This window comes from Cucurbita moschata, unplaced genomic scaffold (genome assembly GCF_002738365.1).
Source record: "Cucurbita moschata cultivar Rifu unplaced genomic scaffold, Cmos_1.0 Cmo_Scf00019, whole genome shotgun sequence".
In the NCBI taxonomy this organism is placed as follows: Eukaryota; Viridiplantae; Streptophyta; class Magnoliopsida; order Cucurbitales; family Cucurbitaceae; genus Cucurbita; species Cucurbita moschata.
The window spans coordinates 2,445,483-2,473,384 of NW_019268535.1; the positions used below are offsets into that span (position 1 = coordinate 2,445,483).

Genomic DNA, 27,902 nt, shown 5'->3' on the forward strand with positions numbered 1-27,902 from the left:
ATTTTTGTATTTTTTTTTAATATTTTTAAAAATTTTAAATTTAAAGATATTATTAAAATTAAAATTATATTTATTTATGGGTTTTTTTTTATTATTAATTTTGAAACATCTCAAATTAATCTACCTAAAAATTTAATATATATTATTATTTCCACTCTCACAAATCTCATATAAAGAAAACCCAAGTCGAAGGGAAAGGTTATTTACATTTATACCCTCCATAACTCCAATCAACAGGATTCTCAACCACTTTCAATAAAAGCAGCCCACAAGGGCAATTTCGTCATCCAAATATCCCATTAGCGATAAAAACTGCCAGTCCAGTTCCTGATTCGGCCGCGCTTGATTCCCCCATTTCCGCCGCTTCCGCCGTCCTCCTCCGCCAATTCAATTCCGCCGACCCTGAACTGACATGAATCAGCGCAACCCATACCCTCCTATTTCCCATTTTGCCCTCATCTTCCTCCTCCACCTCCCCCTCTCTTTCTCCAAATCGCCGCCGACCAACTCGTCGGTGTCGGCCCTTTTGGTGTTCGGCGACTCCACCGTCGACCCCGGCAACAATAACTTCGTCCCCACCATTTTCCGAAGCAATTTCCCTCCCTACGGCAGAGACTTCCCCTTCCATATCCCCACCGGAAGATTCTCTAATGGCCGCCTTAGCACAGATTTTATCGCTTCTTACTTCGGTGTCAAGGATTATGTTCCGCCGTATCTTGACCCATCGCTTACTGTCGACGATTTAATCACCGGCGTCAGTTTTGCCTCCGCCGGCTCCGGCTTCGACCCGCTCACTCCTAAAGTTGGGGTACGTACTACCCTACTTTAATACTGTTAGAAATCACTACACTCTACAATGGTATGATACTGTCGAAGCATAGGCTCCCAAAATATCTCTCTCAACAATGGTATGATATTGTCCACTTTTGAGCATACGCTATTGCGATTTTGTTTTGGGCTCTCCTAAAAGGTTCTTACTGATGAAGATGACCTTTCACAATGGTTTGATATGCTCCACTTTGAGCATAAATTCTCCTGGCTTTGTTTTGAGCTTTCCAAACTGCTCGTACCAATAGAGATTATTGGATTCCCTCCCAACCATCTTTCCATGAAACAAAGTACACCATAAGTGTGATGTCCCATATTGGTTGGAGAGGAGTACAAACCACCATTTATAAGGGTGTGGAAACCTTCTCCCAGCAGACGCGTTTTAAAGCCTTTGAGGAAAAGCCCAAAAAGGACCATATCTGCTAGCGGTGGATTTGGGCCCTTACAATAAGGCCCCTATGAAGCCCTCGAACAAAGTACATCCTTTGTTCGACAGTTACCTTAGGCCTATGAGCTCCCTAAATTCCCTTTATAAATAAGCAATAATCGAGATCTTTTGGGAAAGCCCAAAACAAAGGCACGAGGGCTTGTGCTGAACGTGGAGTATATCGTACCATTAACACGTACTCTACCGATTTGTGTTCGATAATAATGAATCGTTTTTGTTCAGAACGTGGTGCCAATTGACGCTCAAGTGGAGTATTTCAGAGAATATAAAGAGAGATTGGAGAGGGTAATGGGGAAGCAAAGAACAAAGAATCATATAAAAAATACAGTGTTTTTTATCAGTGCAGGAACCAATGATTTCGTTATCACTTACTTCAATTTACCACTTCGAAGAAAGACATTCACTCTCTCAGCTTACCAACACTTCATCATTCAACAAATCTCCCAATTTTTCCAGGTTCTTCTTCTTCTCTTCCTCATTTATATCTCTCTTTTTCGTCCTTCTCATTGTTCTTGCTCGTGTCGAGGAATTAGAGATGTATATGGGTTGGGTTAGAAAGATCTACTGAATTGATAACCTGGGTAGCTAGAATAAAGTTCACAATTCAACCCAACCCAACTCTAATTTGGTGACCCGAGTAACTCGGGTTGTTAGATGAACACGACTCTCTACTATGGTATGATATTGTCCACTTTGAGCATAATCTCTCGTGGCTTTGTCTTGGGAATGTTTTGGGATTCCCAAAAGGCATCATACCAATGCAGATAGCATTCATTGATCATAAACCCATGATCATTCCCTAAATTAGCTGACGTGGGACTTTCATCCAACACGGGTAACTCGAATAAAGTTCACAATCTAACCCAACCCAACCCGACCCGACCCGAAAAAAGAAAAAAGAAAAATCAGATGTGCTTAATAACTAAAGTCTCATAAATCTCAAATGTCAACATCACTAACATCTGTTATAAACGTGAAATATTCTTAATCTTTGTAATAATTTTAAAAGTAACGAAGGATATGATTGGATTGACTAAACCAAAAAAAGTCAACTTACAAAGGGACCCGCAATTTTTAACCTCTACGAATTATTAAATCGTATGAATTAAAACGAAATTTAATAGGAAAACTTTATAAAATAATAATAACAACAATAATTTTCAAAAAAGTAATACAGTAATAATAGTGTGGCCATGAGAGGGTAAAGTAAAGGGTCCTCTTTGTTGTCCACTTTAACATGAAATATTGATAATTTTAAACCAATAAATAGTATATAATAATGAAAAGGGGACAAAAGAAATAAAAAGGTCGGTTAAATTAATGTACCTGAGTCATATGAATAGATCTGAACGACCCAATTGTTATATACTAAAATTTAGGGACTAAATTGTCATTTTCATATAAGTTCAAAGGTCGAGAGTGTTTCTTGTTCAGATTTTTTCATTAAATTGTGATAGTACTACATGAGTTGTCTTTTACGCTGATTTGAAATTAATCACGTGAATTAGGTCACCACGAAAATTTATTACAGGATTACCAATTTGAGTATTTCCTTGGAATTTAGGGAACCTCCGTCCTCTGTCCTCCGTCCTGTTTAGTTAATTGAGAAAACCTCTCCCTACTTCCTCAATCGCTCCATGTTAGGAATCACGAGCCTCCACAATGATATGATATTGTCCACTTTGAGTATAACCTCTCATGGCTTTGCTTTTGGCTCGTATCAATGAAGATGTATTCCTTGCTTATTAACACATGATCAACCCCATAATTAGCCGATGTAGGACTCCTTTTCCAACAATGCTCAGGTGAGTCCCTGCGAATTTAGTACTTTCAGATTAAGTAAACGTTTTCAGCGAGTAGCTGAATTGTTATAAAGGAGGTAGCTTGAGTAAGTCATCATCAATAAAATCTCCGTCTTTGACCTCGTTTAGCTAACGAGGAAATATCTCTTACTACTTCCTCTCCTATTCTCTATTGGAACGAGAAGTTGCCATTCTAAGCAAAATGGAACCTTACGGACTCTTTTATAAGTTAAATAGATATTTCTAGCAACAGAGCCGCTCGAGTAGGTATGCATAAATGTGAGGGTGGATGAAAATTTGAATATGATTGGCCAACCAATACCAAGCCACTTTCAATTCAACCTGCTGGCTCGAACAACAATAACTACCCCTTCCCTCTTTCTCATTTATTGCCATTTATTATTGACATTAAATTGTAGGGTCCACTCTTTTACATATTTAATATAAGGGTACTTCTGTAAATAACCAACCATCTATATTTATCTTTTACCTTTATCCAACACTTTTACCCATTCCATATTTAACCGTTAAATTTTGGCTGATTTAGTAAAAACTATTCATAAATTTTGTACTTTTTTTTTTTCAAAATATTCTATATATATATATATAAACTCTAAACTTTAAAATGCTTGAATGGTATTTTAAATTTTTTTTAAAAAAAAAATTCAAATTATTAATATTTTATTTAAAAACCATCTTTGGAACTTTAAAAAAATATCATTAATGTGTTTAATTTTTTTTAAAAAAGTTTAAAAATATCTTTATTATTAGTATCGCGTTAAAATTATATTAAAAGTCAGTCTATATTTAATAAATTATTTCTAAATTTTTAATTACGTGAATATTAATTGTGAAAATTTGTGGGTATTTTTGGTACTATACTGACAATAAAAATTTTGTGTGTGTTTAATTTTTTTAAAAATATTAAAAATGTTCATAAAGTTATTTTTTATAAGTTTAAATGTATTTTAAAATTTAAAAATATCTTTGGAACGTATATAAGTTAAAAGGGTATTTTTTAAACTTTAATTTTTTTAATTTTTTTAATTTTTTTAATGGAAGAATATTATTTTTTAAGTTAAATGTTTTTTTTTTTTAATGTTTTCTTAGGCCTTGTGGGCCGAAGGAGCAAGAAGATTCGTGATGCCGGGGCTAGCGCCGCTGGGTTGCTTGCCGGTGGTGATAACGCTATACTCCAGCAACGCCTTCCTCCATCGCGGCTGCATCGACCGCTACTCCGCCGCCGCCAGAGACTTCAACGCTCTCCTCCAAGCCGAACTCCTCTCTTTACAGACTCGTCTCTCTAAGAAATCCCCCACTTTCATCGGCTACATCAACACCTACGATTTCGTCGTCGACATTATCCAAAACGTCGGAAAATCAGGTCAGCCTTCTTCCTTTACACATACATCCTTTCTCTTCATAAAATTGAACCGATAGATCAACCAATACATGCGACGGAGTTCTGAAGGTCGATTGAAATCGATGCGGCGGTTTTTGATTTCTAGGGTTCGAAAAAGTGGACGTCGGGTGCTGCGGGAGTGGATTACTGGAGATGTCGCTGTTTTGTAATTACAAATCGCCGGTGTGCCTGGATGCCAGTCGGTATCTGTTTTTTGACGCGATTCATCCGACGGAGAAGGCGTATTACAACCTCTTCCGGGCCGGCATCCCGGTGTTTGATTATATCACCAGAGACTTGCGTTGAATTTTCTTATAGCATTTACCATTCTATTTTTTTTTATATATATATAAAAAACATATTATATTACAGATAACTAATAGAAAATCAATAAGTGAATAATTGACTTATATATAACATTTATTTATTTAAGAGTTTAATTAATTAATTTTATAATTTGTAGCTCAAGAAATAATCAATTTCCAACGTTTAGTGTATCATATATATTAAATTGAAGTTATTTCCTTTTATCATCGACAATCTGCTTCGGTATGTCGCTCCCCGAGAAAGGAGTGCATGCACGAATCGAGCAAAAACAAAGCCAATTATTCATTTCTTAAGCCAATTGATGGCTATTGTGAGTCCTCTAATTGTCAAACGTTAATTGTCAAACGTTTGATTGAACTGATTAAGTTGCCTAAGTGATCGGAGACATCATCGGAATTTGATATTGTAAAGGGAGTGAATCACCATACAACATGAGAGACACATCCAATATGAGGATATAAGCATCTCCGCCAACATCCCATCAAGTAAATCTTCAGCTTGTAAGCCGAAATAACAGCCAAATCTTAAATTGTCGAATCAAAAAGAATGGCTCACTGAATCTATCTCCAATTAGAACGATTTATTCTTTTCTCGTGAGGTCAATAATTCAAAAAGAAAGAACAGTGACCGTCCAAGTCCAAGTCCACGCTAGTAGATATTGTAGTCTTTGGGCTTTATCTTTCAGGCTTCTTTGCAAGGTTTTTAAAACGTTGTTTGTTAGGGAGAGTTTTTCCCACCCTTATAAAAGAATGTTTCATTCCTTGTTTGCTAGGGAGAGTTTTACCCACCCTTGTGAAAGAAGGTTTCATTATGAGGTTTCTACACCATTGTAAAAGAATGTTTCATTATGAGGTTTCTACACAAAGAACATTTTGTTCCCCTCTCCAATCCATGTGGGATCTCATAATCCACCCCTTTGAGGCCCAGCGTTCTCACTGGCGCTCGTTCCTCTATCCAATTGATGTGGGATCTTTAGAGCCCAGCATCCTTGTTGGCACTCGTTCCTCTCTTCAATCGATGTGAGATCTCACAATCCACTCCCCCCCCCCTTCGGGCCCAACGTCCTCGCTGACACACTACCCGGTGTCTGCTCTAATACCATTCATAACAACCCAAGTCCCACCGCCAACAGATATTGTCTTTTTGGAGCTTTCCTTGTCAGGTTTCCCCTCTAAATTTTTCAAACGCATCGGTTAAGGAGAAGTTTCCACACCCTTACAAAAAAGATGCTTTGTTCCCCTGCCTAATACGGAGAGGTTTTCACACCTTGATAAAGAAGGTTGCGTTGGGATCTCACAAAGCATCTATGGAAAAAGTTTATAAGAGCATTTGGCAAGAAAGGAATAGAATAGTATAGTTTCCAAGGAATAATCTAGTAGTTTTTTTGATGCTATACTTAACATGGTTGTAACTTGGAGTAAATGTTCATTCAACTGTATTACAGAAATGAAAGTTAATGAAAATCACTGTCATATTACTACCTCCCTAACACCCTGCAGCAGGCAAGCAAGCTCCTAAGTTAGTTGATTACCTTACTTGGAGGGTTTGGAGTCAATCTGCATTGTGACAGGCCCATCATTCACCAAATTGACCTTCTCAAACATCAGTGACAAAAATATAAGAACTGATCAATCTAATAACTATCATAATCACTTGGGACTCTAAAGAGCATAATGAGATTACCTTCATCTTTGCTCCAAACACTCCATCTGCCCACAAGAAAAGGGAACAAAGACAAGATTCAGTATACTCATTGTTCTATTCATTGAACCCATTCCAATTCTGAAGAGAAATCAAAGCTGGAATTTGGGAAAGAATGAAGCATAGATTACCTTTAATGGCATCTGGTTTGTAGGATTTTCCAAACCTCTCAACTACAGAAGCATAGAAGGGCTTAGCAGTTTGTGGAGGCATTGCCACATGAAAGTCCGGCTTATTGCCCTTCAATATTCCATAGAGTGTAAACTGACTAACTGGTTTCAATCCACCAAGAGCAATTTCATTAGTGGATTGTATCTAATTCACTTTCTAGCTACGATTTCTCAGCAGAAAACTAAACCATTAAACTTCTCTGTAATTCAAGGGGAATTCCCCTTCACTTACCTAGTAGAACCTCGTAGTTCTTCTGCATTACCTGCAAAAATTTATCAAGGAAAATGGTAAAACCTAATCCCAAAAGCCGTATTCTTACAAGTTCTTCAAAGATTCAAACAATCAAACGAAACAACAGTGGTAGATCACTCCTAGTCGGTATTAATCGGATTGAAATGGACGAAAAGAGAGTATATATGATTACATTCAAGTCCCAAGCCTTGGAGGTACTCTCATTTGGGAACAATCTCATATTCAGGACCTTACGGCATCTGAAACCAAATTAAAAAAGAAGTAGGTTCGTGATAAGAACAAGTTTGAATTGAGCATAGAATGAGTATTATAGGCACAGAAGAGTACATGTATTCGGCGTCGGAATCGGTGTCGGAGTCATGAACGCCGACGAGCACGAGAAGGCCCGGCCCGATCTCCGAAACGGTGCGCCCATCGACCTGCGAAAAGCAGTATCTCACACCGGCGATTTAGAGAATCAACGAGAGATAGAGAGCGAGAGAGAGGAGAAAGGTGACCTCGACGCTTGCAGAGGCGACTCTCTGAACCACAGCTCTCATGGATCTGAGCGGCTGCGTTCTGGTGCTGCTGAACTGTGTAGTTCGCTTGGCGACTACGCCGGCTGCGAACAATGGCTGGTTCGCTACGCTTTTTTTTTCTTTTTCTATTATTCTTTTCTTTTTCGGAATTTTGTTAAATGGTTAAAAATATACTAAATTAATAAAAATATCCATAAAACTTGTACTTTTTAAATTTGTTAATAAATAAATAAATAAATCTAAATATTTAAAAATTCAATAATATCAAAATTGAATTTTGGACAAAACTGTCCTCATTCTTAATATCCTTCGAATTTTTAAAAAGTTAAAAATTACTTTTACTATTATTTTTAAAAATAATCTTTATAAAAAAAATAATTAATTTTTTTTTATTATCGTCAAACTTTTATTTATTTATTTATTTTTGCTAAAATTATAAGAACATTAATGTTACTTTTAAAAGTTCAGGAATGTTTTAAAATGTGTTACTAATAGTTTTGTTCATATAAACCGTACTTTTTGAATTTTTTTTAAAGTAAAGATATAATTGAAGTTTTTTGAAAAGTTTAAAATTGTTTTTGAAATTTTTTTAAAAAATTAAAAGTCAATTAAACTTTTGAAAGTTCGAAAGTATAAATACCTTTTAAAAATTAAAAGTGTAAATAAAATATTAACCCTTTCCGGAGTGTTTTTTTAATTAATTATTTATTTATTTATAGGTGTAAGAGTATTTTTAAACATTTTTTTAAAATTTTTTTAACAAATGTATTTTAGAGGAATTATTGAGATTAATAATTATTTTATATTAATTTAGTATTTAAAATATTATTTTAGCTCCATTTTTTTTTCGGTTCATTTTATTTTGATATCATGTGAATATATTTAAATTTTATATAGGAAAAAGTCTAAATAATTTCATTGAAAATTTTAAATTATGTCTAATAAAATAGATTTTTTTTAGTTGAATTGAGCTGAAAATTAATTTCTGAAAATTACTATAAAGCTGAGCTGGAAAAACAGAAATTTCTCCCATGTATTGCTAAAATTAAAATAATAATAAAAAAAAAACCAATAAAAAGGGATTATTTTCAAAGATGCCATCATCAAGTCGTCAATCAACTCTGATGAACGCTACAATCCGTCCGTCGCTCTCCATGTCGTCGCCCCCTCTTCACTCCGATCGACCCCATTTTGTCCATCGCCGCCGCGAAAGCTTGAAAAAACTTCTGCTTATCTTTCGCCAAGCTCTGCACCATCGTCTTCATCCTCGCATCCGATACCAGAGCTTGATCCGTAGCCAACAGCCCTAGTTTACTTTCCAAATTCCCGTAGTACGCGTGGTCGAACACAAACGGTGTCGTTACATCGAACGGCGCCACTATATCCGTATTTCCACCGTACCTAGGGCACGACATTTTAAGCTCCTTGAGTAGTCTCCCGTCGATCGCCGGATCCGGTTTTTTCGTGCCTCTGTAGTCGTAGAGACGGTTTGTGAAATGCTCGCAGTGCGCAAATCCGATCGTGTGCGCACCGGAGAGCACAACGAGGTCATCGCTTGATAGACCTTTGGAATTGAAGAGTTTGAGAAGCTGATCAACGGTGGAGTTTGCTTGCGGCAGATTGGAACCTACTCTGGCCGCCATTGATATCTTCCCGTCCCATCGTCCCTTCTTCACCTGGTAATACGGTCCTCCTGCCTGCAATTTTCAATAATTCAGAAATTATTTTATTACATGAAAATGTTAGGACTGAAATTACTTTTTCACCCCTAGACAACAAATGCTGACAGGCCTCATAAATGGAGATAAATTAACAGAAACTAATTTAAATTCGTTCATGCTGTCTTCCATGTACAACGCAAACACATTGATGATTATTAACTAAAGCATCATAGAAAAGAGGAATACAAGATTAAATAATGGAGGTTAGCAAAGGACAAATTAGTAGTAAACCGATATTGTAGATGAAAATTTAAAAAGTTAATCACATGGAACTTTGATCCATTGCTTTGGTTTTTGCTTATTTTGATTTGGATCTATTGTTCGCCTAGTTGCAATTTCAATAACAGTAGCCAATTTTATTTCTATTGATGTTCTATTGAATATAATTATATAACCATCTAAGTTTTTGATTTTATGTATGATTTTCATAAACTGGGGCTGTGTCAGAATCTGACTATAGAGAAATGGATTTCATATGAGCTGGAAAATGGGGAAGCTGAAAAGACAAATTTTTATCTACATTTTGAGGCTGTGGACAAGTATTGGATCCCCATTAATAAACATTTACAGGCCAATAATAAACAGAAGCATCTCCTTGTCATTTTGGATTCTTCTATGCCCAGGTTTTCTAATCAAACAATGGAGAAAATGGCAAAAGTGGAAGGAAAATTTTCTAGGATTTTGGGAATTCATTATGATACTGTTGAATATGTGTTTTCTTTTCCCTTGATGTAACCCATCTTTCACTTTTTTTAAGCAGAATGGTTACAATGCAAATCCAATGTCAAATTATTGTTCCAACTTTTAAACACCATTCATTGGCTTTTGCTTAAAATTTTCTATGTTTATGCAGAAAAATGACCAGATTTCTTTGAATCAAGAGAAGGGCTCTAACCAAATGGACAAAATCTCTGGCTGCAATTGCGAGGATGTCAGCACAAGACACAACGCCAGGGCACTTGCTCTCAACCAACGCCTTGGCCTTCTTGATGCTTTCAAACCCCTCCGGTCTCAGCCCCTTGTTGTCCGCTGCATCCTTCTCCGCTGCCACTTTGCTGCCAGGCTTCGTCGATATCAGAATCGACCCATCACAGCCCTGCCATTTTCAAGAGCTTCTCAACATTTTTCAAACACAACCAGGTAATTGAAATTGATTGCAGAATGCATGCAGTATAAAAGTGTATGATTCTATATGTGGGGTAATGGGGTTCCAATTTTTCTTACTTCTACAAAGCAATCATGAAAGAACAGGCGGAGTGTTGCTGGAGCTGAGACTGGTGCGTCTCTGAACTGTTGAGTGGTGATTGAGGAGACGAGTTGCTCGAGGTGAGGGCATGTTTTGGTGTAGTAGTCGACAGAGAGGAGGCGGTGGCGGCGGGCGGGGGCCTTTTTAGGTGCTGGTGTTGCAGCACACTCTGATGGTGTGATGAAAATGAGAAGCAGAGTGAGAAAACAGAGGGGAGAGAGAGGGGAAGAAGAAGAAGATAAAGAAGAGACAGGCATGACTGAGTGTGAGAGTGAAGGAAGGGGCACCTTAGGACAAAGAAGGAATAGTGTAAAGAAGAATATAAAAGGGGAAGACCCCAGGAGTTGAAGTTGTTGGAGGACAGATTGCTGTGAAGAAAAAAGGGGAGAATCAAGACCCGTGAAACCCAATTCTTATGGCAAAAAGCTAGAGAGAGAAACGGCCAACAGGCCAATAAAAAAGCTGGTGAGAGAGAGAGAGAGAGAAAAATATTTTAATATAATTATATGATATTATATTGTTTCTAGGTACTGGGGAGTACTGGTACCGAAAATTATATTTTGTGTTTGATTATGATATTGTAGGTGGGTCTGGGAGTCAAATGAAGACCATTCAGTAGCATCTAGAGGGCACCAATTTGGTACCAGAATCTCATTTTCACCTCTCATTTATAGGCATAAAATATATAGCAAATAATCAATTATAGGAACAAGAACAGGGGATTGGCTTATTGTCTAATTTAATAGAAGGAAATTGCTAAATCTTGCCAATATTTATCCTTATTTCATTACTGCAGTTAATACCTGTTCTGTGTTTGTAATTTTTTTCTGGTGAATACCTTTTATTACTAAAATCTGTATGTACTTTAAATCGTTGCATTTATCTTTGCAGTTTGGTATAAAATTTGGCAGCCACTGAAAACAATGAAATAAATTGAAGGCTGATAAAAGCTGATAGAGAGAGAGCGTGGTGGACAGAAGGGCGTGTAATAAGCCAAGCCAAGCCAAGCATGAGTAATGAACTTCATAAATGCAAGGCATGTGCTACCACAGGTGCCTCACTCACTTCTCTTCACCCCATTTTTCCTACTCATATCAATGTCACCCACCATTTTTCATCCCCCACTTTAGTGTCAAATTGAAACAACCGTCCATCATATTTCTATGCTGATACGGTCATATTTACTTTATTCCATGTGCATAAAGATGTCGTTTCTATTTGTATATTCAGTACTTTCTCTACTTTTAACTGACTTGAGGCCATACCTGATATGAACTAAGTATGAAGTGAAGGAGACGCGAATATATTTGGATGTTGGTTAGAATGTGGAGTAAATATTGGGTGAGGACAATATGTTTATTGGTTTCATTGAGACTTTCGTTTGAGTTCAGCCCTAAAATTAACAACTAATTCATCTGTCTAAGAATTTGTGAGATGTTACATCGATTGAAGAGAGAAACGAGTGCTAGCAAGGACACTGGGCCTTGAAGAGGGTGGATTGTAAGATCCCACATCAGTTGGGGAGGAGAACGAAGCATTCTCTATAAGGGTGTGGAAACCTCTCCGTAGTAGATACATTTTAAAAACTTTGAGGGAAAGTTCGAAAGGGAAAGCTCAATTGGATCGAAATAAATCACCTAGGGAAAGGACAATATCTACTAACGATCAGCTTGAAGCGTTACAGAGCTCCTTAATAACCTTATGATGTTCGCGCTAACTCGAGTTAAGTGTAGAAGGAGAAAAATTACCTGACATTCACTGGCATCCATTCAATTGGATTGAAATAGATCACTACAGATAATCGCAGCCTGGTGGGTGGAGAATATTTTTTCTTGTTTTACATTTGTGGAAAAGGCTGAAGAGGTGATGCTAGTGAAACTTAATAGCTGAAAGGACCATTTGTCTCTCTCACTCCCTCATTCCTCGTGGCCTTTTGAATTGGTACCACAAAATTTATGGATCTGTAAAAGCAGTAATGAAAGCAACTCAGAACAAAAGGTCAGTGTTTTTTCCCAGTGGCAAAGCACTTGATATAATAATGTTACAATAAATAACCTTTTGGATTATTAATTGGTTGATGAGGGGCCACTTTTGCTTTGGCTTTGGCTTGCCAGTCATCACTAAACATCGGGTCCCTGGAAACATATCAGAACCATCGGTACAATCTAATAATTGTTTCATACCTAACAAAATTCTAACTTTTAAAACTAATTTTAACTTCTTTTGCATTTTATATTTTAAGTTTTAAATTCGGTGTATTTTATTTTTATTTTCTATTGAGTTTATTAACAATTTACTTTGTGACTCATTCTTCTGATTGAGCGTTTTTTCCGACGTTGATCAATTTATTACAGGTACTCTCTAGTTGTAGCACAGGGCTAAATCAGCTGCAGGAGGATTATACTAACCTACCGCCAGTGACTTTCTCAAGGCTCCGTATGAGAAGAATTAAGGTATGGGAAAAATTTGTAATGAAGCGAAATCCCTCTTTCTTTATGGTGTTGGTCGTCCCCTTCTTCATTCGTCCATTTAGGTTCTTCATTCATCCATTTAGGTTCTCCATTTCTTGATATAACTGTAACGGTCCAAATCTACCGCTAGCCGATATTGTTCTTTTTGGGCTTTCCCTTTCAGGTTTCCCCTCAAGGCTTTAAAACGCATTTTCTAGGGGAAGGTTTCCACACCCTTATAAATGGTGTTTTGTTCTCCTCCCCAACCAATGTGGGACATCACAATAACTATTCCAACAAAGTAATCTTATGTAGTATCAGCAAGAGCCCTTTAACCCGACTTCCGCACTAGAACAAACAAATAATGTCTCTCTTTTTGAGAGACACCGAAAAAAAGCAAAAGCCAATAGTGGAACACCTTCATCGAGATTAGTTGGACACTAATTACCATTTCAAGAGTCAATAGTCCAATATTATGATCAAGAGCCCTTTAACCCGGCTTCTGCACTAGAACAAACAAATAATGTCTCTCTTTTTTAGAGACACCGAAAAAAAAGCAAAAACCAGTAGTGGAGCACCTTCATCAAGATTAGTTAGACACTAATTATCATTTCAAGAATCGATAGTTCAATATTATGATGATTTTTTTAGGAGAAAATGGTTTGAATAGTGAAATGGTAGCACTTGTAAGTGGCAGACATATTCAGCATCAGCTTTCCATAGTGGCAACAGAATTGAGGACAAAATATGAAACAAAGAATCCAGTACTTGCAGAAGGGATAAATCCAACATTTGCATATTTCACAATAGGATTTAATCACATTATACTATGATTATTCATTAAACAACATTAAATTCTGCTGTTATGTTTTTTTGTCAGTCTTTGTGTTCTTAGTCTGCAGTCATTCCACTGAAAACCGTTTGAGTACTTTGATGCTTCAAAAGTCAGAATTGCTTAGTTTCAAAGATTTAAAGTTTGGAAGAACATGGGGAAGAGTGGCACAGCCGTTCATGAGATTCCCCACCCCAATTAAAATATTTCCCATCAAAGTTAGAGGACTCAGCTTCATCTACTTCAATGTAAAGCTACAAAGTAAAAAGTTTGTAGGGTTGTTTCTTGAGGATAATAATTAATAGATGTAATTAGCTAGATGGGCACTACTTTATTTTAAGTTGATCTGCTTGAGATATATATCAGTTAGGGGTGTACATTCAACCCGACATTCTGATAACTCGGATCAATCCAACTTAAACTATAAGAGTTGGATTGGGTTGGTTGGATTAACATTTTGGATAGGGTTGGGTTCATTTTTCAGAACTCGAACTGAATCGATTTTGGGTTCGTGGACAAAACCTTCGAGTTGACCCTAACGAGACAAATAAAAATATATAAAATATATTAAGAATGAATTTGACTGTATGTAAGAATACATGTTTCTTGTTTTTATTATGGAATACATTTTTTTTATTTTGTTATTTTTTTAGGCTTTTTTAATTTCTTTTATATTATTATATTATTTTATTATTAATACACTTCGTACTATTTTTAAATAACTATTCACATTTAAATATATGATTATGGATCACCTTCTTACTTAAACGGAAAGCTCTCAAGGGGAAAGAGTGTCCTCCCGGCTAAGGAGGAATGAATGAAAAGCCCCACTACGAATGTCCACGAGATAAAAAGGGAAATGCAAGACTGGAGTCCCTCCAACGCCAGAGCAAAGGAATCGATTTCATCCCTCTCTACTAAAGCCAAGTCTGACTTCTGTCCCGTATATGCCTTGCTGACTTTTGTCCTACCCGAGCTTCTCGCAATTGGAATAGGATAGAGTGTCAAAGGAGCGGTCAATTGCAGGTTAGAAAGAAGGGTTTATTAATTATGATTTATACCTTCTTTCATTTATTTGGAAGCAAATGTACTTACAAATAAATAAGCATATTTTAATTAAAATATTTAAATATATTTTAAATAAGCATATTTCAATTAAAATATATTTATATTTTTTTTTATTTTTGTTATATATAATATCTTTAAATTAATCATTTTTATTGTTTATTTAATTTCATTATCTATCTTATATTATTTTAATAGGAAGAAATATACTTTTTCTATTTCAATCCATTCTCAAGAAATATACTTATCTATTTCAACCAATTTTCAAGAAATATACTTTTCTACTTCAACAAATTCTCAAGAAATATCGGACAATGACGTTGAACTATGTTAATATTTTTTTATTGATTTTTTTTTTGTGAATAATTATATATTAATGTGTTTATTTGTGAACTTTTAATATATTTCATTAAAATTGAATCGGAATAATTATATTTTGTGGATAAATAAAACTTAAAAAAAAATTTGACAACTCAACTCAGACCCAACTCAAACTCATGGGTTGGGTTGTGAAAAGTTTCGGGTTGGGTTGGGGTTGGGTTACCAATTCAACCCACCCGAACTTTTGGGTTGGGTCAAAAAAATCCCTTAACCTAACCCAACTTGGACTATGTACACCTCAATAATCCCTCAACCCAACCCAATCCGAACCATGTACACCCCAATATCCGTTGAGTTAGGTTTACTTTGACAAAACATTAATATTTTAAATATATGTTCAAATCTTCTTCTTTTTTACCATTTTTATTGAGAAAGTGTGACAACCGAGTAAAGGAGAAACATATGAATAAGGAGACTAAATCTAAATGAGAGTGATCATGAGAATATGATGATTAAGAAATACTTCAAAGAATTGAAAGTTACTATCTTATATCAACAATATGCATAATCCTTTTTGATAGCTCAATCGTAAGAGCTCTGTGTTAGGTTATGGAGCTTGATATCTTCGTAGTTTCTAATATAAAATTTTATCTATTCTCCTATTTAATTTTTAAAATAAATGATTTTATCGGTAACTATTTGTAACTTTTTTAGAAATCGTGGGAATAAACGCTAATATCGGGGAGCCCATTCCATGAGCCAAACGCGCCGAAGTTGCTCGATTCGGTTCTCGATGGGCCTTTCTCCTTCAGATTCAACCGCCCATTTGAGTCCAACTGCTCAAGCATTCAGCTCAAGCATTCAGCTCAACTTCAGTAGTTTGGACGGAGAGGCTGTACTGAGCAGCGGCAAGTGAAAAGAATGGCGCAATTCTGGAAACCGGGCGCCGAGAAGCCCCGTCTGCTCGACGACGGAGAGGGTGGCGTTCTGTTCTTTTCTTCTTCTTACTCTTCTTCATCTGGGTATGTTCATGTTCTTCTTTCTCTTTCAGTGACAATAGCTTAAGCATCAGATTTCTATTCATTTCCCCTTTTACAAGTTTTTGACTCCGTGGAATAGATTTGGGTTTTCGAGCATTGAAAAGCAGCGGCAGAGGCTTCCTGTTTATAAATATCGCTCCGCCATTCTGTATTTAGTGGAAACTCATGCCACTACTATCATTGTTGGCGAGACGGGTAGCGGCAAAACCACTCAAATTCCTCAGGTGAGCTCCATATCCCTTCATGTTTTGAGGAAAAGATAGATTCTGGATCCCACAATGGTATGATATTGTCCATTTTTAGCATAAGCTCTGGTGATTTTGCTTTTTCAAAGGCCTTAATGGAGATGTATTTCTTACCTATGAACCCATGATCATTCCCTAAATTAGCCATAGAGCCTCCCTTGCGGTCTATGTAACCCTCGAACAGTTTTCCCTTAATCGAGGCTCGACTCCTTTCTTTAGAGCTCTTGAACCAAGTACACCCTTTGTTTGACACATGAGTCACTTTTAATTACATCTTCGAGATTAGTAATTTCTTTGTTCGACATTTGAGGATTCTATTGACATGGCTAAATTAAGGGTTTGCTTTTGAATTCTCCAAAAGGCCTCGTACCAATGAAAATGTATTCCTTACTTATAAACCCACGATCAATCCATTAATTAATTAGCCAACGCAGGACTCTCTCCACTAATTGAATTTTGGTATCTTCACTATTTATTTTGTTAATTTTGTTATATAACGTTTTATGCGAGGAGCAGTACCTCAAAGAAGCAGGTTGGGCTGATGGTGGTCGAGTAATTGCCTGCACCCAACCAAGACGACTGGCTGTTCAGGTGCATTACTAGCTTTCCTATGCAATTTTTGCTCTATATTACTATCAGTTGCCATAATGTTGTTCTTGTGGTTGCTATTGCTCGTAGCTTACTGCACTCGTCTTTAGTGGAGGAAAATTTTGGCCCACTTGTTTTTGAGCAGATTATAAATTTTTGGTGCGAATTATGACAAGGTTCATTTTGATGAGTTTACACTTAAAATTCTTGTTAGCAAGAATGTCATATGAAAATATAAAATGTTTTTATTCATTTCATGACAGGGAATAGGATTCACTTGAGATGTTACGTAAATTAATTGGATTGCTTCTAATCTTTTTCACTTTCGAATTTTTTCTACCTCATTTTCTTCTTGGATTGTAATCATCATAACCAATGAATAACATTGAATGTAACATACTTAGGACATAATCGTGTTATAATTTGCTTCTTTGGCGGAGAAGAATCAAATATAACAAGCTTTCTACCAATTTAAGTTTGATATGAATTTTGTCCTTTCTACTATAATTATACTTGAACATGCTACTGTTTTGTTGGGGTTGCAGTATTTTGTTTTATGTAAGTTTGCGTAAAAGGACATGGATCATGTATTATGGAGTACCGAAGTTGTTATTTTGTGTACTTGAATTAGGATAGTTTTTGTTTGGAGCTGTACCTACACTTTTGGGACAAGCGAGGGAACCTTTGACGTGCAATTGTTTTTTTGTTATTTGTTGGAACATTTGACTTGAGAGACGTGAGAATTTTAGAGGGCTAATTTCGTACGTGAGGGTTATTTCTTTGTTTCGTCCCGTCATTAATAACTTGATTATTTTGAATCCACTGCTTTGATTTTGGTACCAACAATTAGAACTTGCTATAATTTGATGTGAAAGACATCTAGTGTTCAAAACGAATTGTCAAGCCCTGGTAAGGTTCTTCGCCTTGCATCGAATTAAACCACATGCTACACCATTTGTGCGGGCCCCCGTGAATTCCTTTGAGTTTCATACTTGTGAACATATCCCCCGGGCTTGGGCTATGGCTATGTTCCATGCCTTTTTTGGGGTCGGATTTTAAAATTTTTTGTGGTTCACTTTGTTTTTTATTCTCATCAACTGAACCTCTGTTTGTAATTTATTGGTTGTTTCCTGTACAAGCTCCTTTTTGTAGTAGGTATTTTTATATAACTCATTTTTGTTTTCTCATCTATCTTAATGAAATCAAGATTTCATTTATATATATATATATATAACGGATGATCATTGAGCTTTTTTTCTTTCTTAATTGCACAGGCAGTTGCTTCTAGGGTGGCTGAAGAGATGGGTGTTAAGCTTGGTGAAGAAGTTGGTTATACAATTCGATTTGAAGATCTTACAAACCCAGTAAGGCCTTTTCTTCTTTACAGCTCAATCTCTCTAATCTTATCTCTCAATGCAAAATAAATATTTGCAGATGTAATTTTCTATTTTGGCAGCACAGGATGTGACGAGGGTGAAATTTCTCACAGATGGTGTGTTACTCAGAGAGATGATGGACGATCCGCTTTTGACTAAGTATAGGTATTGAGTGTTGAAACTTTTGTAGTATAGTCTCACTGTTGAATATATATTTTTTAATATCTCGTTTTTCTAAGACATTATTTTATTGGTTTCTCTAGCTTCCAATTAGAATTGGATAGTCTTTTTTCCATGTCTGTTAAATATTTCTCTTGGTCATTCACATGAACTTTTTAAGTTTACAAAAGAGAGGTTGTTGTTGATCTGTATTTTTTTGGGAACAGTTCGTATCATATCATGCTATGCTTGCAATTTTTAATAAAAAAAATTAAAATAATTTCATTTGACCATTTTAGTGTAATAATGGTGGATGAAGCACACGAAAGGTCTATCTCGACTGACATGTTACTTGGTCTCTTGAAAAAGGTACAAAAATCCTTGATCCGGACCCAGTATGTCCTTTCAATAACTTGACAGTTTATGCATTCTCTAATGTGGCTGATTGCTTGAAATTCAGATCCAACGTCGGCGACCAGATCTACGATTGATTATCTCTTCTGCTACAATTGAGGCTAAAACGATGTCAACTTTCTTCCAAACCAGGTTTTACTTAAAGGCCTAGTGTCATGTATCAACTATTGTGTTATTACATTAACTGGATGGAACCTGAGTACCTTTAATTCTTTGGCAAAATTGATGGAGCTTGAATATCTGAATACCATGAATACCTTAAATGGCGGTCTTTTGAATTTTTTATTGTAATGATACATGTAATCCACAATCATCTAAATTACATATTTCACCTTCTTCAGGCTGGAGTGTTGCATCCTCCAAACATGAACGTCTAGTTTGTTTCTTTTTGGGATATAGATTGTTTGGCAATTTAAATTCCACTTCGTATAATCCTTGGAGGTTTCTTGGTTTTAATCACATTATTTTTTGTGGTTTTCCTTTGAAATAGCTTAAAACTTTGTAGCTCAATGCTACGTAGTGTTGTTAGGAATAGGAAGATCTCAAGGTGTCAATTGAAGTTTGAATAAGTGATGGTACTTCAGATTTTTTAGCCTTTTCATGGAGCTGTTGGTCAAAAGAAGTTCTGTCTTTTGTGTTCCCCGCTTTTGATTGATCACCCCCCTTTTGTGGGTTGTTTTTTGTTATTTCATTTATCTTAATGAAATCTATTTTTTCATTATGTTTTTAAATGTTTACTCTTGCTCTTACAGTACCTTTGATTGGAGAGCTGTTCTAGTTCATTCGGAGTAGGATGGCGGATTTCCTTTCTTGTTTGTATATCTCATCTAACCAAACGAAATGCTGTGTAACTGTTTCTTGTAAATAAAACTTAAACTAGAAGTGGAAGGCACCTTATGCACTTTTTTGAACTACCAGTCAATGAGATGGCTACTGAAGCCAATATTGATTCAGATATCTTCTATTTTTTATAAATTAGCAAAAGACGTCGAGGACTTGAAGGTGAGGCGCTTGAACCAAAGGTGGAACCTGCTATCCTATCAGTCGAGGTATAAAAATTGGCAAAGATTTCATAATGTCAGGCCATCTTTCTCTACTTTAGAAATTGGGAGATGCAAGTTCTCCTTTCCACTTTTTTCTGATGTTATTTTGTCAGGAATTTGTTGACGTTCGTATCAAATGGAAATTCTAACCGAAGCATGTTATATCTTTCGACGTTCAGGGAAGAGGGTTTAATGTACAAATCTTTTACCTTGAGGAGCCTGTTTCAAACTATGTCCAGTCTGCCGTTTCAACTGTAGTGTCAATTCATGAACAGGTGACCTCTTAGATTGTGTATATCATTAGTGATTTGCCAGTTGCTACATATTTACATGTGGTACAAGAACTAATTGGTACATTTATAGCTGATGCATACATTTTTGAATTTGATGCATTTAATTTTGAAGATGAAGTTCAAAAAGTAGTATCAAAAGAGTAGTGGACGATTACAACTTAACCATCAAACTTCATTACTATTAGTTGGTGCTTTGCTCAGCTCATGAAGGACCTATTCAAGCAGGCATATGAAGGTTTTTGCACGAGCAAGTAGATATAGACAATCTACACGTGGACTCATTTGTCTACAATTTAGTCAAAAGCTGAATTGATTTTCAAGAAACGACTTTGAACGGAGAGAGGTGACTGGTGAGAGTGGAGTTCAATATTTTTAGAACGTCTGTTCTAGTATATGAACCATGCAATTGCAGTAACTACCTCAAACCATTATTGTGGCTGATTTGTAAAATATGGTTTTTACGAAGCTAAATTGGCCTTTCTGTGAAGCTTCTTCAGATAGGCTGGAAATTGTGTTCCTTAACCATAGCATACCATAATGTAATGTTTATCATTAAACAATATTTTTGTTAAATTTTATGTTTGTTCCTTAGGAACCTCCAGGTGATATACTTGTATTTCTCACTGGCCAAGATGATATTGATACTGCTGTTCAATTGCTTACAGAAAATGACCGAAATGATAGAAAAAAGTCAGGTCTGTTCATGGAAACTTCTATTTAAATTTGAGTTATGGACACTTGTTGATCATGCAACATCTAGAACTTGAAATAGTGTGAGAGGTTTGATATGTACTTGTAAGCATTGGATGGGCCCGATCGATTCTGTGTCAGGGTTCATCATCCCTACAATATATATATATATATTTGTCAATTTTGAAAAAGATAAAAAATCTGCATTTTCTTTCTTGTGAATTTCTTTTCCTAGAACCCCAAGAATCTAAGCTTGTACCAGAGTGTCTTAGACTAATTTCTTATAGTTTGCTTATTTTGTTTGGTTGTTGGCACAAAAATAAATGATGACAACACTTCATGCTCTGCCCAACTATTCATAACGTCACATAGAGTTGATGCATATGTTGCAGATTTTGGTTCATTTCAAGACTAATTTACTTGCTTCTTTTCCAGAATTGATCGTCTTGCCTCTGTACTCTGGGCTTTCACGTGCAGAGCAGGTTAGTGACAAGTTATCTTGTACCTTAGTCGGACAATTTGCTTTTAGTTGAGTACTCATTTTATTTGGCTATACACATTCTGCATAAATACTGTAGGAGCTCATCTTCTCACCGACACCCAGGGGGAAGAGGAAAGTAGTGATTTCAACAAATATAGCAGAGACATCATTAACTCTAGAGGTTAGCTTTGTGTTTTATAAGAAGATTTTCCTACTGATTGGCATTCCTTTCACTCTGAATTCTTCTGTTCTTTGTAGGGCATTGTCTATGTCGTTGACAGTGGGTTCTCCAAGCAGCGGTTCTACAATCCAGTAATTTCATTTTTCTTTTAATGAGTATACTGTTTGTATCTTCTGCAAATATTGAGCTTCCTACCATTTCTTTGATTGTTTTTTTTTTTTTTTCTTGCAACCGGAATCAATCCGTTTTTCTATAGACTGATAAAGTATTTTGGTCATTACTAATGCTTTGTGTTTTAACAATTGTGTCATGTGTATTGAAGACTTGGATAGTAAAGACTATCTTAACCATTTTATTTGTGAAGTTTCTTTAATTGTGGATCATATAGGTGACGATGATCTAGAAATGTATTGTTAACTTACCTCTTCTTTTTTAGATATCAGATATTGAAAACCTTATTATTACACCGATATCTAAGGCTTCAGCTAGACAAAGGACTGGTCGGGCTGGAAGAATTCGGCCTGGGAAGTGTTACAGGTCTTCATCTTTGCATATACTTATCTTCTAAAAATGTTCAAATAGAAAGTGGCACGTCGAATTGTTTCAATTGATCTTCATGCCTTTCATTATTTTTCCAATTTCCCATCTTTACTTAAATTTGTTACTGACTGAGTTGAACGCATTATGGTTGTAATCCTTTTGATCGAGTTTTTTATGCCCAATGCATGGAATAGATTATTATAGTACTTCCTTTCGCATACTTGTCTTGCCGTTACAACTTATTCATTCAACTTTTCCGGCTTCATGCAGACTGTATACTGAAGAGTATTTCATCAATGAAATGCCTGCTGAGGGTATTCCTGAAATGCAAAGATCAAATCTTGTTACCTGTGTCATTCAGGTAAATGTTTTTGTTATTGTACTTTCATTGCTGTAATGACATACGGTGTTTCTTCTTGCTAAAAGATGAAGATATATATGCAATATGCAGCTATTCATCACAAGAAAAATGATAAATATTAGAAGTTATAAAATGATATGAATGTTGTTAATGGTTGCTAAATAAACCTCTAATTGGAAAATGAGTAACTAGAATACAACATGTTTGCACCCTTGCCAAAAAGTTCTCCATCCATCATCTTATATTTGTGCATTTCAAGCTCTAATCTCAACAGTGTCATTTTGCCTATAAGAGTTCCATCCATTAGTTAGTTAATTATCTAATTTTCACGATCTGTTCGGAGTAGTTTTCTGTTGTAGTTAGATCAAACTAGTGTGGATAGTTCACTTTATTTTTGTTTAGCCTATTGGTTACCATGTACTAATTGAATTCATGCTCTGTTTATACCTGATACTACTATACATAAAGCTCAAACAAATGCAGTGATTTTTTTCCACTTAGTTCGACTTAAATATTGTTTTTCTGCTCTGTTAAGATGCTAATCTTGAATTATTATCTCAGTTGAAAGCCTTGGGAATTGATAATATTCTAGGCTTTGATTGGCCATCACCTCCATCTCCTGAAGTAATGATTCGGGCATTAGAAGTTCTTTATTCACTTGGAGTCTTGGATGATGATGCAAAGCTTACTTCGCCAGTTGGGTTTCAAGTTGCTGAAATTCCACTTGTACGTCGCTTGCAGTCATGTACATTAATAATATAGCTCGAAATTTCAATCATTAACGGCAATCTAATACGTATTTTTTATGGTTCTTTTGTCTGCTCATTTGTTCACTAAAGTTTGTTAAAGTATGTATGTATCTATTTATCTATCTATCTGTTGATATTGCTAAGAAAACCATTTTCATTAAGAGGGATGAAATTATTAAATGTGATAGTACGGGTATACTATATTATTGAATATGTGTTCCCATTTCAAAACAAATTTCAGGAGCCAATGATCTCAAAAATGATCTTAGCTTCTGGTGACCTTGGATGCTCGGAGGAGATCATTACAATTGCCGCTGTTCTGTCAATCCAGGCAAGTCCTTATATCTTAGCATGCCCCAAAAATGATCTTCAAGCTCATGCCGAGAAATTAGGCAATAAAGGTGTTTAGCTGTTAAAGGCCTCAGAATTGTAAATTTTTTTTAAGGAGACAACATGAATTTGTCGGGTTCAGATTTTTCTCTTGCTTACCATTTATTGTTTGCATTACTATTTTTCTGTTTTATGTGATGTTCTTATGGCATAGCATTGTTTTACAATTAAAATGTCATTTGGCAGTCTATTTGGACTTCTAGTAGGGGAGCACAGAAGGAACTTGATGAAGCAAGGTTGCAATTTGCTGCAGCTGAGGTACTTGTCTAAGTCTACCCTGATCATGATGTATTCATCAATTCATGTCAGCTAGATTAGTATTTCATAGACCAGTCCTAGCTTGAAAAGCAAGTCGATGTCGTGCTAAGAGTTGTAAAGAAGTTTCTTTTGCGATATATTAAATACCGATGAACACATCCAGTTAATGACTTATGACTAATTATCTTGATGTATGCAGGGCGATCATGTGACCTTTCTTAATGTGTACAAAGGATTTCTTCAGTCTAATAAATCTTCACAGTGGTGTCACAAGAATTTTATCAATTACCAAGCTATGGTATGCATTTAAAGTCATACGTGTAAGCGTACAAAATATTTCTTTGTGCATTTCATCGTCTTCGATGTGCAGTGTATTCACCGACTATCCCCAACCCAAAATAGAGGGAGCTTGAGATCTGTAGTCCGACTCGTACGTATTGCCACAAATGTTTGTCATAGTAGTTATGAACTTCAATTTGTATGCAGAAAAAAGTAATGGAAGTTAGAGAACAACTGAGAAGAATAGCGCAGAGATTAGGCATCGTCTTGAAATCATGTGAAAGAGATACTACGGTAAATCTTTGGCCTACATTTACCATCCCCTTTATATTGATTTGTTCATTTTGAAAGGTATTTAGCTCAAGCTCATCTGTTGAGCATGTTGCTCCCCAATCCTGTCTTTTGTACTTATAATTCCATCAGAGCTCACAATTTCTGTTTGAAATATACTCTTTTTTCCTTCCAACAGGTTATACGCAAGGCAGTTACTGCTGGATTTTTCGCCAATGCGTGTCAATTAGAGGTGAGCAATTTCCCGTTACTAATTTGCTACTCATTCATAGAGTTAATTTGCTACTCATTCATAGGGTTATGGAGCCTGCTACTTATGTAGATTATTGGTGCTACTTATTTGGATTATTGGAGCCGGTAACTTATTTATAGATTATTCTTATACTTATGTAGATTATTGGTGCTACTTATTTGGATTATTGGAGCCGGTAACTTATTTATAGATTATTCTTATAGTCAGTAAAACTATATATATATATATATATATTTATTTATGGAAGATAGTGATATATATCTGGTAAAACTATATATACTAAACTCAAACCATATATATACTTCTTCGGCCATGCTTTGAAATATGCTCTCTGTACATACCTGAAAGTTGTACTTTCTGCCTTCTCTGTATTTTCTTTGCACATACTCGAAAGATGTATTTTCTGCATTCTCTGTAGTCTCCTTGTACATACTTGAAAGATGTACTTTCCTGTATATACCCGAAAGATGTATTTGGTGTACTTTCTTGCACATACCTGAAAGATGTATTTTCTGCCTTCTTTGTATTCTCTTTGTATATACCCGAAAGATGTTATATTTGCATTCTATACATGAAGTTGTCGATATAAACCTTTAGCCAATCTTTCTCTTGATTTTCTCTCTCATGTTCTTTGTGTTCATCTAGATCATGCGTGTGCATTGTTGTGCGATCCTAACCGTTCAAATTTTTGTGTTCTCTTTTCTTCTTGTAATCATGGGGTGGCAGTTTATCTCTCCTTCTGACAAGTTCATATGAAAATCATTTATCTGTCAAGAAACTAATCTAGTAAATATCCATAGTTGATAAAGTGGTTCCTTCCATAAAAGCTGATAAATTTGGTGGTGTGTAGGCATACAGTCACAATGGGATGTACAAGAGTATCAGAGGTTCTCAAGAAGTTTATATTCATCCCTCTTCAGTGTTATTCAGGTTAGTTCGAACAAAGTCTAAGCGTAGGCTGTTAGGCTTGACGGGTATATATTATTGATCGAAGAACTCGTGTTGGTTGTGTTGCAGAGTTAATCCAAAGTGGGTGATATATCATTCGCTTGTGTCGACAGACCGACAATATATGCGTAATATCATCACCATTGATCCGGGATGGTTAACCGAGGCTGCTCCCCATTTTTACCAGTACAGGCAGCTCACTCATATGCCTCACTGATCCTTTATTTATCTTCTACACTTAACCACCAATATTTTGGCAGATTTGAAGTCTTCTAAGAGTAGTCATCAAAATTTTTAAAACTTATACAGAAATGGTGATATCCAAAATTTTGATTAAATTGCAAATCGGTCCCTATAGTTTCAAGAAAATTATCATTCAATTTCTATGACTTTAAATGATGGAATTATTCTCTCTAATTTGTTAGAAATATCATAATATGGGTTTTGTCCAATTATAAGTTTTTATAAATTCGAATGAATTCTAATTTTTAAAATTATAAGAATAAAATTCCAATTTAACCCAATAATAAATAAATAAATTTTACTAATACTAAGATATGCAATGGGTACGGAGAAGTCTTCTTTGACTCCATCCGTCCTTGTCGAGTGGTTACTGTGACCACTTTGTCCTCCATTTTGAACACCACATCTACCTCTTCCTCAACGATAGACCCGTCAATCTTGGATCCAATTCGAAATTTTTCTTGGGAGGTATCGAGAAGAAGTTGGAATGTAATAATATCGATTCATACAAATGGGGTTGCTCAAAACTAGGATAAAGTTGGGCCAAAAGATCCGTCCATGTGTGTGGATTGGGTTTTCCACTTTATTATTCTTAAAATAAAATAGATATTTTAAAATTTTCATTCTTCAATATAATCTTTAATAGTCTTTAGTTTAATTAAATTAGAGTCTCAAAATTAACTAATTTATTTTTTAATATAATAATAAATCAATAAATAAATAAATATTATATATATATATATATATATATATATATAGATTTTTATAAGTACATAATAGGCTAAAAATTAGAGAGTATATGGTTAGTTTCAAGAAAATTAAAGAATTAAAATTAATTTTTAACCCTAATAAAATTTTACAAAATTATTAGTTAAAAAATGTAAATATATAGTAAAAATTATAACATAAATCAATGGATAATATGATATTGTAAGATAATTTTAGTTTAATTAGTTATTCAATAATTACAAAATAAAAATAATTAAATAAAAGATATTGGAATTATTACAACGAATTGAATTGTTGATTGTGCAAATTAATTATTAAAGTGGATCATAAATGATTTTTTAAAAAATTTATATTCGTAAATATCTTTTTTTTAATTACTTTTACAAAAATAAATATTTTAAAAATAGTTTCAAATTTATATTTTTGGTCGAATTATTAGTAGTAATTTAATACAAATTTTAATTTATGTGAATTTTCTTTTTCTCTTTTACCAATCTCACTATATATATATATATATTTTAATAAAGAAAAGATTGAACCATTGACTTTAAAAATGGTAACCGATCTTTTAATTTAATGTCGGTAATGTAATTTTAATTAAAAATATTATCCGGACTTACCTACCTACTTAAAGTAATATGAAACAATTCTCTGAATGGAGTTATCCAAAGCTAAAAGTAAAACGGAAATTGAGTACTGAACAACTTTCTATCTGTGCATATTCTTCGTTACAAAAAGCTTGACAACTAGAGCTTAAAATCAGGGCCGATGTCAACTCATGCATCCTCATTTTCGGGTTCAGGTTTTGGATTTACCTTGGGAGCCAATCACAATTACTACAAGAACAACTTTCTATGTGTGCATATTTTTTCGTTACAAAAAACGTGACGAGTAGAGCTTCAAATCAAGGTAGATGTCAGCTCATTCGTCCGCATTTTCGGGTTCAGGTTTTGGATTTACCTTGGGAGCCAATCGCAGGTACTGCTAGAACAACTTGCTATGTGTGCATATTTTTTTTTCACAAAAAACGTGACGACTAGAGCTTCAAATCCAGGTCGATATCATCTCTTTCGTCCTCATTTTCAGGTTCAGGTTTGGGCTCAGCTCGAGAACCAATCACATTTACTTCTTTGCCCTTTGACTTTGACTTCATCTTCGATCCATTGGAGGTGTCAAATGTAATTTTGTTGTAATTTGATGCACTTCCTCCATCTCTATGCATTGAAGTCTCCATCGTTTCCTTCAAAAAAAAAAAAAAAAAAAAAAA

The 27,902-nt window shown here is 35.2% G+C and overlaps 5 protein-coding genes and 1 long non-coding RNA gene across 10 annotated transcripts in view; 3 read left to right on the forward strand and 3 right to left on the reverse strand.

Moving 5' to 3' along the window:
* The first annotated feature begins 314 nt into the window (after positions 1-314).
* On the forward strand, positions 315-4,888 carry LOC111457101 (GDSL esterase/lipase At5g45960-like). The gene is made up of 4 exons (XM_023099251.1): positions 315-808; positions 1,499-1,732; positions 4,189-4,462; positions 4,587-4,888. The coding sequence occupies exons 1-4, from the start codon at positions 413-415 to the stop codon at positions 4,784-4,786; spliced, it is 1,104 nt and encodes a 367-aa protein (XP_022955019.1). The 5' UTR covers positions 315-412; the 3' UTR covers positions 4,787-4,888.
* Positions 4,889-6,164: 1,276 nt separating this feature from the next.
* LOC111457109 (D-aminoacyl-tRNA deacylase) lies at positions 6,165-7,570 on the reverse strand. Of its 2 annotated transcripts, none has more exons than XM_023099263.1 (7): positions 7,429-7,570; positions 7,259-7,350; positions 7,104-7,170; positions 6,911-6,941; positions 6,640-6,780; positions 6,491-6,516; positions 6,165-6,363 (listed from the first exon to the last, which is right to left on the reverse strand). In XM_023099263.1, exons 1-7 carry the CDS (start codon positions 7,468-7,470, stop codon positions 6,340-6,342), a joined length of 423 nt encoding a protein of 140 aa, XP_022955031.1. In that variant the 5' UTR covers positions 7,471-7,570; the 3' UTR covers positions 6,165-6,339. The 2 variants fall into 2 exon arrangements, with proteins under 2 accessions (XP_022955031.1, XP_022955030.1); XM_023099262.1 differs by having other exon boundaries at positions 6,165-6,399.
* An 845-nt stretch (positions 7,571-8,415) lies between these two features.
* Positions 8,416-10,788, reverse strand: LOC111457103 (peroxidase 19). Its single transcript, XM_023099254.1, has 3 exons — positions 10,395-10,788; positions 10,066-10,266; positions 8,416-9,146 (listed from the first exon to the last, which is right to left on the reverse strand). The coding sequence occupies exons 1-3, from the start codon at positions 10,671-10,673 to the stop codon at positions 8,565-8,567; spliced, it is 1,062 nt and encodes a 353-aa protein (XP_022955022.1). The 5' UTR covers positions 10,674-10,788; the 3' UTR covers positions 8,416-8,564.
* On the forward strand, positions 9,011-14,082 carry LOC111457112. Its single transcript, XR_002712873.1, has 4 exons — positions 9,011-9,128; positions 10,024-10,310; positions 11,308-11,468; positions 12,771-14,082. It is a non-coding gene; the product is annotated as an uncharacterized LOC111457112 (long non-coding RNA).
* Positions 14,083-15,866: 1,784 nt separating this feature from the next.
* Positions 15,867-26,013, forward strand: LOC111457095 (probable pre-mRNA-splicing factor ATP-dependent RNA helicase DEAH9). Of its 4 annotated transcripts, XM_023099243.1 has the most exons (24): positions 15,870-16,106; positions 16,204-16,348; positions 16,886-16,960; positions 18,232-18,321; positions 18,419-18,498; positions 18,792-18,861; positions 18,953-19,038; positions 19,886-19,955; positions 20,129-20,224; positions 20,835-20,937; positions 21,368-21,414; positions 21,511-21,594; positions 21,672-21,725; positions 22,031-22,131; positions 22,405-22,495; positions 23,057-23,221; positions 23,486-23,575; positions 23,821-23,892; positions 24,092-24,190; positions 24,379-24,465; positions 24,641-24,694; positions 25,566-25,645; positions 25,733-25,894; positions 25,976-26,013. In XM_023099243.1, the coding sequence occupies exons 1-23, from the start codon at positions 16,006-16,008 to the stop codon at positions 25,878-25,880; spliced, it is 2,088 nt and encodes a 695-aa protein (XP_022955011.1). In that variant the 5' UTR covers positions 15,870-16,005; the 3' UTR covers positions 25,881-25,894; positions 25,976-26,013. The 4 variants fall into 4 exon arrangements, 3 of the variants coding, with proteins under 3 accessions (XP_022955012.1, XP_022955011.1, XP_022955010.1); XM_023099242.1 differs by lacking the exon at positions 25,976-26,013 and having other exon boundaries at positions 25,733-25,962; XM_023099244.1 differs by lacking the exons at positions 20,129-20,224; positions 25,976-26,013 and having other exon boundaries at positions 15,869-16,106; positions 25,733-25,962.
* A 1,300-nt stretch (positions 26,014-27,313) lies between these two features.
* LOC111457104 (proline-rich receptor-like protein kinase PERK2) overlaps positions 27,314-27,902 on the reverse strand; it is a 2,422-nt gene continuing 1,833 nt past the window's right edge. Inside the window, exon 5 of the mRNA XM_023099255.1 lies at positions 27,314-27,875. Coding sequence (XP_022955023.1) covers positions 27,672-27,875 — 204 coding nt within the window. The 3' untranslated portion in view covers positions 27,314-27,671. The remainder of the gene's footprint in view (positions 27,876-27,902) is intronic.